The following is a 13,607-nucleotide window of genomic DNA, read 5'->3' as shown; positions in this document are numbered from 1 at the left end:
CACTTCTCTCTCACCCAATAAAACTTCCGTATTAACCTCGTTAGTTTTCCCTCACAATAAAACCCCATTTGAGAAGAATTTCAAGATGGAAAAAAAATGCTGCAAGGAGTCTCGAACATCAATGGTTTCCTGTGCCGGAGCCTTATCCCTGGCTTGCTTATTCTCATGGCAATAGCTATAGAGAGCAAACCTTGCAAGTTGTAGGAAATCTTCGTCATATTCTTCATATATATATATATATATATATATATATCCTCCAATACAATACTTATATGACAAGTCAATCTTTTTATCAAATAACTTCATCCTCAAGCTTGAGATTTAATTTTTTTTATAATAGCACCTTCATTGACTTCGGGTTTGCTAATGACTAAGCTGGCTTTGTTAAACCCAACTAGGATTTACCATGGGAGAATCCCGGAGTTGCGCACCAACTATGTTTTGGCTTGATCATATCGTAGCTGGTGTGTTGTGTCCCATTTTGAATACCATCTTTTTCTTTGGAATCCTATAGCACTAGAGAGGGTAGAGCTACCACAATTAATAGAAGTCGGTGATAGAATTGGACATTGCATTTTGTCAGCACCTCCAAGCCATGAAACCACCCGCACCATCATGTTATTTACACTCGAACTTCCTCTGATTATCTTCTGCAAGATCGGAGATGAACAATGGACCAAGTTGGACTACAGAGATGAGTTGAGAAGGTGTACGTCTAGAAGAAAATGGATGGTGGGATGAGGAGAATGAGTCCGAGTCCTTAACTTTTCACGCCATTTACTGCGATGGACAAATGTATATATGCATACCGTAGGGAGAAGATGGTTAGTGGATGTTGAAATTAAGGAGGATAGGAATTTTGACATGAGATCACTACATGAGACACATCCAAGGGGGATGTCACATGCAATTATGTATATAATATTACATTTTGTAGAGTTTTCCGGTCAAATTTATGGGACTGAAATAATGGCTGCGTTAATGAATTATGGTGAAGTTTTGGTATGGAGATTCTTAGAATAACTTTTTCTTGGATGGTTTGGGAGAAAGTAGAAAGGGTCGAGGATTTGGTATTCTTTGTGGGAATCAGTTTTTGTGTTTGTAGTCCTGCAATCAAGCCAAACGAAGGGAGTTGAGTTTTAAGAAAAAAAATTAGCTAATCTATAATATTGTATTATTTTATTAGACTTAATCTATTAAAGTCAGATATAATATAAATATTACATATAATAATACATCAAAAAATCTAAAAAATAAATATTATAAATCAGGTCATAGATCAGGATTTTAAAACTCGATCAACTCATATACCCTATTCTGCTTTTATTTTTATATTTAATAATTTGTGAATTAAGCAATTTATTTTATTTAAAAATATTTCAGTTTCAAAATTCTTGTTAATGAGCTTTATATTAAATTTATTTAATATAACAAAAAGAAAAACTCGTCTCTCCCAAAATACCCTTAAAATTTATAATAAAACCAATATAAAACGACAAAAAGACCTTGGTTGAGAATTTTGTTAGTTTTGCTTTAAAAACATCACAGTAATTATACTATTCTAAAACATTTGAAAGTACAAGAATATCTATGATAAGTAAGCATTATATTATTTTATTATAAGATTAAATTAGTAATTTAATTGTATAAATAAAAATAAAATAATTAATCTGACCACATATAATTTACAAAAAATAATTATATCATAGTAAAAAAATCATAATCAATAAACAATTTAGTAATTATACTATCACAATGAATGGCTTTCTGTGTCTTAGGTTAAATGACTTTCCTTTCACCTTTAGGTTTTTTCAAAATACAAATATTGTATAAAAGATGGGAATCTTTCGGTTGGTTCTCTTGTCTCTATCTTTCCAGGTAATGCCTCACATCAGGTAATTAATATATACTACAAAATAATTTCTTTTTGAGGAAGTATGCAAATGGGTATATTACAATGTTATCTCTTATTTATAAATTTATAAAAACCATTCAAAATTTTAAAAATTTGAAACAAACCCCTCAACGTTCAAGAATCTATTGTAAAAACACTTTTGTGCTCAAATGTCCATATTTGAAATTTAAAAGAAATAGTTACATTAAAAACTTACAAAATTAAAGAAGAAATTAAACTGAAAAAGGATATAATTATTTTCAATATAGGAAAATTTTTAATTTTCCTAATTAATTAATTTCTTTCGATTTTGCTTTGAGTTTTTTTTGTTGTTGTTTCTCTAATTTTCAAAACTTCTTAATTTGACTTTGTTTTTTCTAAATAGTAATTAAACACTTTTTAGTATAAAAGAGAGGTCTTGTCAAATTTTCAAACTTGTAGATAGTCTTTGTAGTTTCATAATATATTAGAAGGACTAGTTTATGAGTTAACAGAGACTAAGTCCTTTTTTCTATATAATTTTAAGAGTGCATCCCCAAATCAACATGTTATATCCAAAGAAATTAAATAAATTTCTCTAATTGTCGGCTCTAAGGTTTGAGCCAAGAAGTGAAGGAAGGAAGTATAATTTACAGTATACTAATTAGCCGATATTTATTATATAGTTTTTTATATTTGTTATTCGCAATTCACAATAAGAAAGACAATATAATAAATTTAATTGTTTTGTATATATGTGGAGGTAAATTTTATGTATAATTTTAGTGCCACCTGCAGACTGTTTCGATCAGAAGCTCTCCTCCTAACCAATGGGGCATGGTTTCTAATGAAATGGAAACCCATTCTTCCTCGCAATGGCTCATGTTCTTTGAGAAAGATGACATTTGCACGTTCATCAATCCAAGGTTCAGTCAGGAATATTTCATGTACTTACCCAAGCCATTATTAGGATGTCTTGTTTGCTACTCTATTATGTTGAAAAAAAATCAAATTTCTAAAAAATTAGTTAGATCGGTTGATTTATTGGAACCAGTCAATCGATTAAAATATAGCAACCAGTTTAATTAAATTAAATTGGTCGATCAATTTAAAAAATTTATTAACTAGTTAAGTCAGTAGAATTATGTTTCCTGTTCTAATTGTGATTTTTTTTAAGTAATTTAATTTCTTTTTTATCTAGGATTTGAGACCTATAAATAGACCTATAATCAGAAACATAATTAATAAGTATAGAGAGGAATACACAAAACAAAAATACTTAATAAGATTATTATTCTCTCAAATCCTTTTTTTGTTCTTTAGTTTTGCTTATTGCATTGTTCATAAACTCTCACCACATTATTTTCTTCTAACAAGTGGAACAAAAGCTTGTTTTTTATTGTTTGACATGGTCAAGACAAACTTCACACTTCAATGTCTTTATTTGACAAAAGATAATTTTGAAATTTGATGTATCGGTGTGAAAACTTGGATAGGTTCTAAAGATATATGAATAACAAGTAAAGAAGCCGAGTAATAATTATATGATAAAAATATTTTACAAAAAAAATTATAAAATTTATATTGCATTAAATCATTATTTCTAAAATATTCATGGTCGATACTTCTCTTAAATATTGTTTATTTATTAGAGTCGCGTATAGACTAATATATTTTATTTTCTTTTTTTATAAAAAGAAAAAAATATTTTTCATAAGCTAAGATATAAAAAATATCAATATCTAATATATAGATGCTTGTTATAAAATATGTATATTGAACCAATATATATAGATAAATCATCTATGTCCATGAAAAGAAGATATTTAACTAATAATAAACACTATATACAAGAATTATAAATATAAAAGATACGATTGATTCATCTCTACAAACACATTAATAATTAAAGATACAGTGTGTTTTTAAACGTAATTTAGAAAATAAGATTATTGGCTGGTAAGATTCTTTATACAGATTTGATTTTGTGAGATGCTTACAGATTTAAAGATAAAATTTTTCAAAAAAAAAAACCCGGGGGTAAGTCAGGCGAGGGCCTAACAGGTAAGGGTGGATACCGAGTCATGTGCAGATGTGAAAGGAAAAAAAAACCTCACCCCACCAATTGTCATCGCTATTTCTAAGAAAGATCTGTTCTGTATTCCCCACTTCAATGCACCAAGTGATGGTGTTCTCCATAAATGGCAGCACATGCACAAAACCAGTGTTGATTAATCCTTGCTTGCTGTTGCCATCTGGACTATCAATTTTAGTACTGTGTTTTTTAAAAATATATTCAACATATTTTATTTTTATTTTTTAATATTAATGTATCAAAACTATGAAAAAAATATTAAAAATATCTCCTTGCTACTCAATAATAGCAAGTACTCGATAGAGTCTAGTCACTACAGCTACAAAGGGCACCAAAAGGAGCCAGCCAGCCTATCTCCTATAAATAGGAAGGGCCTACGAAAAGACCACCCTTGTAGAGGCAGGCCAAAACCAGTAATAAACTTCCAAATCCTCTCAAACAGGGGTTTTGACATGAGAACTTGGAATGTCCATGGCACACGGGAGAAGATACAGGATTTGCAGAGAGAAATCACCAAAAACAGTAAACACTGAGCATCACACAATCAACAAATGAACTTTGGTGAATGCATGCAGCCAATCGAATTTGGTGGAAGGAAATTTTCTTACATTCAATTACTTTTTATAGTACCCAATACCATCACCGACTCCTTGATTACGTTAACACCACCTTTCTTTTACCTTTCTCCTTCTCTCCATAAGAAAACTGGAGCTTATAATTATGTGCTCCTTCCATGTCCATGTTGGCAACAAAACTTTGGTTGTTTACTCAAGCTACACTTCCATGATCTGAGGCATCTTCAAAGTAATAAGGCGTCAACTTGCCGTCTTTTTTCGCGGTCTTGGACTGATTGTCTGCCCCGATTTCTTGCAGCATTTTTACCACCCTTCTCATCGACGGGCGGTTGATGGGAAGGGGACTAGTGCAGAGGATGCCGATGTTGAGGACTTTGCATATCTCTTCCTTGAAACAAGAATCAAGTCTTGGGTCAATAACATGGTCCACTCCTTTCAGATCTAGAGTGGTGCATACCCATTTGACCAAGTCCTTTTCCCCGTAATCCGGATCGACTGGGCGTTTACCGGTTACCAACTCGAGTATAACCACACCGAAGCTGTAGATGTCACTCTTTTCATTCACTCGAAGGGTGTATGCATACTCTGCATCAAGTGTATCAAAATAATTTACTTTCAATTCAGCAAAATGACAGACCATTAATATATTTGTCAGATGAGAACTTGTAAAATATGAGAATACTAGTATTTGTGAATTGGCAATCAAATCCTAAAAAATATCCCTAATAATAATTGCTGTACTAGAAACATAAGAAAAATCAGTGCGGGTTATACATGATTAAAAAAAAAAAAAAAAGGAATTTCAGCACAGATCATCTTCACACACACATCAGAGTAGCAGCAAAACCAGTCAGGAAGAACATCAATCACTAACCTGGAGCAATGTAACCACAAGACCCTGCAATGATTGACATGGATTGAAGCTTCCCAGTAGAATCAAAGACTTTGGCTACACCAAAATCAGCCACCCGAGCTCCATAATCACCGTCCAGTAATATATTGTTGGACTTCACATCTCTGTGCACAATCGGGGGAACACAATCATGGTGCAAATAAGAAAGTCCCTCAGCTGCATCAGCAACTATCTTGTACCTTGTTGGCCAATCTAACAAGCCTCCCTTACTACCATGCAACAGGTCACCCAAGCTACCATTAGACATGTATTCATACACCAAAAGGTTGCAGTCTCTGGTAGTACAGCAACACCATAGCTTAACAATGTTCTTGTGCCTAATCTTACTCAGAGTGGCAACCTCTGCATCAAAACCATTATCTTGAATCACCTGACCTTTCTCAACATCAACATCGCCACCCTGTTTTTTCTGGCCTCCCCAGAGCTTCTTCACTGCAACAGTCTCACCATTGCTAAGCACAACCTTGTAAACTTTCCCAGACGATCCACTCCCTATAACATTATCCTCATCAAGACAGTCCAAGATCTCGTATTCACTAAAACCCAGATTATGAAACGACATCAAAGTCCATTTCGACTTATCAACAGCCGTTGCTTTCTTGAAATTCCTATACTTGAAATAAAACCAAACCACACCAAAAACAAGAAGAAACACAGCAAGTGCGAAAATAGACCTCATCGACCAAGCATAACCTATACCTCTCCCGCCACCCCTCCCATCACACAACCCCTCAATATCACCACACAAACCAGGATTCCCAGTAAAGCTACTCTTGTACATCTCCTTGGCAAACAATGGCGGGATCTCTCCTGACAACCTATTATTCGACAAATTGAGCTTATTCAACTTCAAATTCTGCAAACCAATTGGGATTTTCCCCGAAAGCCTATTATTCGACAAATCAAGATAATTAAGCAGAGACATTCCTCCAATTCCATCAGGAATTTTCCCAGAAAAAGCATTGCTAGCCAAATTTAGCTCATTCATTTTCTTCCACGAATTAACCCCATCCGGTAAATCACCCGAGAGGGCATTCCCGTGAAGATCCAAACTTCCAAGCTCCTTCAAATTCACTATACTCCCAGGCAATGATCCATTAAACCTATTTTCACTACCCGACAACTCAGTTAAATTCGCTAAAAACCCAATCTCCTCCGGTATGTTCCCATCAAAGTTATTCATATCAATAATCAACTCTGACAAATTTGCAGCACTAGCAATTGTTTTCGAAATCGGACCTGAAAATGAATTGTTGATAAGATCAAGCAACGAAACATGAGGCAAACCCCAAAGCCCAGCTGGCACTTCGCCGGATAAACGGTTACATCCCAGCCGGACCCGGGTCAAGCTCCGGCATTGACTCAAACTTTCCGGTATTTGACCTGCAAACGAGTTAGATATCATCAAAATCTCCTCTAACTCGCCATTCTCACATAAACTTGCCGGAATTTGTCCGTTTAAGTGATTGTTTGACACGTCTAGCCATCTTAATGGCGCGTTTTTTCCGAGATTTTGAGGCAACTCGCCAGTGAGTCCGTTTTGAAACAGCCTGAGTTCGTATAAGTTCGGTGAGTCAGCTATGCTTGGAGGCAACGTCCCTGTAAAGCTATTCTCGTAAAGATTGAGACTCTCTAACGGCAACTGACACAACTCGTCTGGGATCCACCCAGTTAAGTGGTTCATTGACGCGTCGAGCCGCTTTAACTCAGTCAGCTTCCCCATCCCCCGAGGCAAACCACCCGTCAACGAGTTGTTGTAGAGCTCAATTTGGACTACGCTGGTCAACTCGGTGAGTAAACCCGGGATAGAACCGACAAGATTGTTGAGTGCAAGGTCTAAATCCTTGAGTTTCTTGAGTCGACCCAGTGAGTCAGGGATTTCGCCAATTAAATTACACTGAGTGAGCCACAAAGTCTCCAGGTTTGTCAAGTTACCAAATTCGGGAGGGACCCGACCCGCCGTAAACGGGTTGTACGATAAATTGAGCATTCTGAGAGTTGTAATGTTGCCCAAAAAAGGCGGTATTATACCGTCCATGAGATTGTAAACTAGAGAAATAACCTCGAGTTTTTGAAAACGAGCGAAAGTATCAGGAATGTCTCCTGAGAAATTGTTTCCGGTAAGGTCAAGGTATCTAAGGTTAGGGAGGTCAGCTAAGGTGTGGGGGAGAGTACCTGTAAGCAGATTTTGAGAAAGATCAAGGTGTTGGAGATTTTGACACGTGGAGATATCTAAAGGGAGAGTGGAGTTGATGGAGTTGTTGGAGAAGCAGAGGGAAGTAAGGTTTTGGAGACGGCAAAGGAGGGTAGGGAAAGGGCCAGCCAGGTTAGAGTTGGACAAGTCTATGGACGTGATAGAGCTTGTTGTTGGGTCACATTTGATGCCGGACCATGAGCATGGGGTGGTGTCTCTGTCGGACCACGAAGAGAGAGCTGAGTCTGGGTCTGAAAGAGAGAGCTTTATTTGTTGGAGGTAAAGCCCTTCTTGGTTCAGAGAAAGGGTAGAGGAAGAAAAGAAGAGGATGGAAAGGAAAACGAAGAGAAGCATGATCTTCTTCTTCTTCTTCTTCTTCTTCTTCTTCTTCTTCGGTGGTTATGGAGTCGGCTTTGGGATTCAAGATAGGGCAGGCGATGGGTGCGTGCTTTGGTGTGAGATATAAAAAGGGCTGAAACTTGAAAGTGAGAGCAGGTGTGTTTGAGTGAGTTTTCCGGCGAAGGGACTCGGGAGTGATGGCATGAGAGTGGGCTTATTGCTGGAAGGAGAGGTGCTCTGGTATCGTGTTATGTACTGTTAAGACATTGCCTGAAGGTTAATGATAGCCTTCATGAGTTTTTGAATGTTAATCATTCGTTTCAAATTATTTTGTTTAAGAATATAAGCTTTTATTAAAGCCATTTTTATGTATTCAGTATTTTATAAAATAACTTCAAATTAAAATTAAGGCATATTTTATTTTGGAGAAATAACAAATGCTTCAAATTCATGAACTTAAATGACTGCAATTGTCCGACAAACAATTAAATGGATGCTCTCAAATTTGAGGTTTGGCGCGTGAAAAAGACTAGCATAGTTTAAAAAAATTATCAAATTTTCTTTCATGATATATATATATTGTTAAGTATATAGAAATTTGTAATTTAATTGAATAATAGAAACATTTTCAACTACGGACCCACTTTGTCACACTCTAAATTTACCTATAGTCCAAGAGAGCAAATACTACTTTTTTTTCTTTTTAAGTAATGTTAGTTATAGCTGTAATGATTGTTATTTAAAAAAAAAATTATTTAAAATTTTTTAAAAAAATTATTTTAAAAAAATTAAATTTTAACTTCAATATATTAAAATAATTTAAAATAAAAAAATCATATTTTTTAAAAAACATTATTAACCCACGAAAACATACATTTTCTTCTAAATACATGCCAAAAATGAAACTAAATAAAAATAAAAATAAAAACTATAGCAGAAGTAAGGGATATGTTGCATGAAATAATCTTAAAAGATTTATCTGATAATTAAAAAGGTATTTTGTTTATTGATTTTTATTATGAACTTAAGTCAGCATGTAAAGAAATTTAATAAAATATAGGTGCTTCTTTAAACTCAGTTAGAAAGATAACTTAATCTTGATTTACATATTAAAAAAAAATTGTTACCAGAAAGAAATTGTATAGGATTAAGACTGTGTTTGTTTTTGTATTTCAGAAACATTTAAAAAAAAAATTATTTTAAATTAATATTTTTTGTGTTTTCAGATCATTTTAATGTACTAATATCAAAAATAATATTTAAAAATAATAAAATAGTACTTTAATATATATCTAAATAAAAAATAACAACAACTACATACTCTACTACCCTAAATAAAGCCTTGGCTGTTAAAAGCTCTCCATCCAAATAGCATGTGCCTCGGAATTTAGAGTAGAAAAAAAAATGAAGTGATTTATTACCAAAATCAAAATCTATTAAATCAAGGAGACAAACGAGAGTGGCCAAGGGTGTTTCTTTTTTATTTTGCGTAAAATATCTTATAAAAAATCTTTTTTCAATTTTTTTTATATTTATTTCTTGTAAAATATTTTACAAAAAAAAATATTAATAAAAAATATTTAAAAATTAATCTTTAAATTTAATTTATTTACTACAAATATTTTCAACTCATAAAATGTTTTTTTTTTTTTCAGCCATAAGATCATCTCCTTCATGATATCCTTCATTTCAGCATCACAACATTCACTTCATCATCTCTTTCTTCACAGCCAACATAGAAAATATTTTTCAAGCTAAATATTAAAAATTTATTTTACAAAAAAACAATTTACATATAATTTTTTTATATATGTAAAATATTTTAAAAGAAAACAAAGAAAATTAAAGATGACCATTTATTGGTCGAGTTCTGCATCTCGAGTGTCGTGTGTATGAGATCTGGGAGGATCTCGAGGGCAGTTGAATGGTCGAAGGGTCAATATTCTTCGTAACTGATTAATATATGGCCACGAGTAATTAATTCTAACAGCAAGCAGGGTAAGCAGCACACACGAAAAACATTATTGCCTTGTTGATCTGGGTCACGTGAGATGAGAGGCAGGGCGCAGAGAAACGACAGTGACTGAAGGTGAAATCTTTGAACCAGTCACAGTGACGCCACCTTGCAAGAAACGACATCGTTTTCTAGCATAGACTTGGACAATATGTTTATTTTTATATTTTAAAAATATTTTTGAAAAAATTTTAATTTTTTTTATTTTTTTATTTATTTTAAATTAATATTTTTTTAATGTTTTCAAATCTTTTAATATACTGGTGTCAAAAATAATTTTTAAAAAATAAAAAATATATTATTTAAAAAACAATCGCAACTATATTTTTATTTATATTTATATTTTGTATATGTGTTTGTTTTCACTCTTCTGGATAGTATCATGACCACGTACTTGAGAGAATTTACAAACAAAACCATATGATAGTAAAATTATAAAGTTGGTCTAATAGTTGAGAGAATTTACAAACAAAACCATATGATAGTAAAACCAAGCTGGAAGACAAATATTAAACATCGATACATGCGTGTTTTGGGTTCAAGAAGTATATGTCGGAAATATAGATGCTTGTTTAAACTAGAATTTGAGCCGTTGGGGTTGTAAGACTTTTGTTGACAATATTAATCTAAGATAAACTTATTCCAAATTCTTTTTTGTTTGAAAATAATGCTCTATATTGTGATAAGATATCTGGTGTTGAAAAATTCAATGTTTGGGTTTCCATATTCCAGATTATTTTAAAATTATTTAATTGAAAAAAATGGCTTCACAAAATAAACAAAAGTAAAGTTGGTGAAATGTTTTATCATGCTATAAAATTAAATAGATTTTTTCTAAAAAGAATAATAATCTAGTTAAAATGCTGCAAAAAAAAATTAAAAACCTATTCAAGAGTATGATAAATGTTGCTTTTAAAAGTATTTTTTAAAAAATATATTAAAAATATATTTTTTTATATTTTAAAATTTATTTTTGATATTTTAATTGGATATTAAATCTCGATCACATGATTGATAAAAATTAACTAAGTTCAAACATATATATATATATATATAATTTACCTATTAAATTTAAATTTTAAATCAACTAAATTAATCATGTTTTGATTAAGTTTAATGGGATTAATGTTTTAATTGATTTAATTTTAAATATAATTTAGATTAGATATCGAGACACTAGGTGTTTTTTCAGTATTATTTGAATTTTTTTTCTTGAAAAATCTTTATTGAAGGTTGTATTGTTGGGAAAAGCACACCCTTCAAAGGATGAAAATCTTAAATTTAGACTTTCATTTATTTATTGTGTGAAGATTGTGTTGCTGAGTAGTTGCAGTGTTTCTAGAAACACAATCTTCATAAAATTCTTAAAATACAAAATAATTTATTAAGGAATTAAACAGGTTATATTGGAAAATAACGCAATCTATATTTAAAAAAAAAAAAAATTGATTGCACAGTTAAAAATAACGCACATTTTCAATATAGTTTAATCTAGTAGGATGCGTTGTTTTCAATAACATAATCTATGAATACATGTATTCTTTTCAAATATTGTTTTAGTCACTAATTTATAAAAAGAAATGGTATGTTGCTGTTCTGGGAAACAAATATTCCAAAAAATAATTGTAAGGTGATCATTTTCAATTTAATTTAATTTTTATTAAAATAATAATCAAATTGAAATTTTTTAAAAAAAACTCGAAACCGGTTTAAATTGATAGGTTTCGGTTTAGTTTTTTAAAACAAAAACCGATCTGACTCGGTTTTTTCTGGTTTGGCTCAGTTTTTTTTATTTGAGATTTGTTTTATTTTTTTTATTTCATGCTTGTAAAACTGAAATTAAATCAAACAGATTAAGTTTTAAAAAAAATTAATTTTATTTTTTATAATTTGATTTTTTTTTTATTATTATTATTTTTCAGTTATTCATGTTCTTATTTTTTGTCCGCTCATAATTACGTGTTTTGCAAAACAACTAAGGTGGGACTAGACTGCAGGTTATCTCAATCGTACACGTGGCAGTTCCATCATGTAAGTTTTAATGTGCTGACAGCTGCGACTATGGTCTGGACAGATTTGGCTGCAGCGTCAAGATTGGCTTGATTGCAGTACATATCCAGCATCTGATAACATCAACGCATTCACTGGTTTTTCATTTGAAAATTATTAAAATAATTTTTTTTATTTTAATATATCAAAATTGTTATAAAATATTATTATTTTTTAAAAAATTTTAAAAATATCTATAAACAAAATGAGAGGCTGTGCAGTCTCCGATCCACTGCTTTAAATGTCCACTTTCTCGGGAACCTGCACAATTTATCCACAATCTTGAGCTTTGGGTTTTACAGCAACATTGCTTGAAACTGAGGGAATTTTCAAATGTTTCAAGCTTAACCCAAAGTTTGGGAATGGGTGTACTTATACTTCAAGTTTTCTTCTGTACTCGTTCAGAAGTCAGTATGTAGTATTATATAGTATCGTATACAATTAAAAATCAAGAATCATTCTTGGGTTCAATTTAATTATGATGTTTCCTGCGCATTAACAATATATATATATATATATAATAAAAAAAAGTGTTTGGATTAATTTGTGTATATCTTGACTAATATTAATAATTGAGATTTATAAAACTCAAATTAGTAATTTTTAGAAAGCAAATCTAAAATCTAATTAATTACGTTATACTCTTCAAAATCATATACTCTTCAAAATCATATTTAAATACTTGATAGCCACAAAAATGAAGAAAATACTAATACGTTGGCTAAGATAATTAGCATGTAATTAGAATGAAGAATTCTTACCTAGAACAATTCATCATGTTTCTATACCATAACATTGGGAACATTCTTGGATGAAAGGACGTAAAAAAGAAAAATCACATGGTATCAAAATTACAATTCAAAATTTTAAGTTCCTTCACAGATGCTAACTAGTTTAAATGGAAAAACAAAATATGTAAAACGTTAAATATCGAATCATACTCCCATTAAGAATAGAAGCAAGCAATGAAAGAATACAAAGAAAACATAGTACTCTTTATTTATTTGTACTCCAACTCCAATTTACTAAAACAAATCCTTTAAGACATGGCAATATGTTTATAATAAAGTCGTGACAAACTTCCTGCTAGATTTGGACTTTAATAGTTGTGTTCCAAGTTGAGGAGACTAGTCTTAGTATTTGTATAGAATTATGGTAGCGGTTATGGTTTAAAGTATTTTCAGTTTAGAAATATATTAAAATTATATATTTTTTTAAAAAAATTATTTTTGAGATTAGTACATTAAAAACAATCTAAAAACATAAAAAAATAATAAAAAATAATTAAAATTCAAGGGAACGCGTAATCCCAAACGATCTCTTAATCTTATTTAATGGGTGTTTTCTTGAAAAACAAGTTCCTTGTCGAAATTAAAAATGCTCTAACACTTATGTTAATAAATGAAGAAGGGGTGAAATGTGTGTGTAAAAAAAGCACATGGAACATGAGAGTAAGGATGTTTTGGACAGCAAATAATAGAGCCAAGTTAGCTTGAGCTTGTCTTATTTTATTTGATGATTTGTGATATTTATAAATACCAAAAGGTTATAAAAG

At 31.5% G+C, this 13,607-nt stretch overlaps 1 protein-coding gene across 1 annotated transcript; it reads right to left on the bottom strand.

The window, feature by feature from the left end:
• Positions 1 to 4,226: 4,226 nt before the first annotated feature.
• On the bottom strand, positions 4,227 to 8,316 carry LOC118031695 (uncharacterized). The gene is made up of 2 exons (XM_035036201.2): positions 5,418 to 8,316; positions 4,227 to 5,128 (listed from the first exon to the last, which is right to left on the bottom strand). Exons 1-2 carry the CDS (start codon positions 8,002 to 8,004, stop codon positions 4,737 to 4,739), a joined length of 2,979 nt encoding a protein of 992 aa, XP_034892092.1. The 5' UTR covers positions 8,005 to 8,316; the 3' UTR covers positions 4,227 to 4,736.
• Between the last annotated feature and the right edge of the window lie 5,291 nt (positions 8,317 to 13,607).

This window comes from Populus alba, chromosome 11, assembly GCF_005239225.2.
Source record: "Populus alba chromosome 11, ASM523922v2, whole genome shotgun sequence".
NCBI classification, from domain to species: domain Eukaryota; kingdom Viridiplantae; phylum Streptophyta; class Magnoliopsida; order Malpighiales; family Salicaceae; genus Populus; species Populus alba.
Note: the sequence above shows the minus strand (reverse complement) of the source record. Positions and strands in the feature narration are given on the sequence as shown.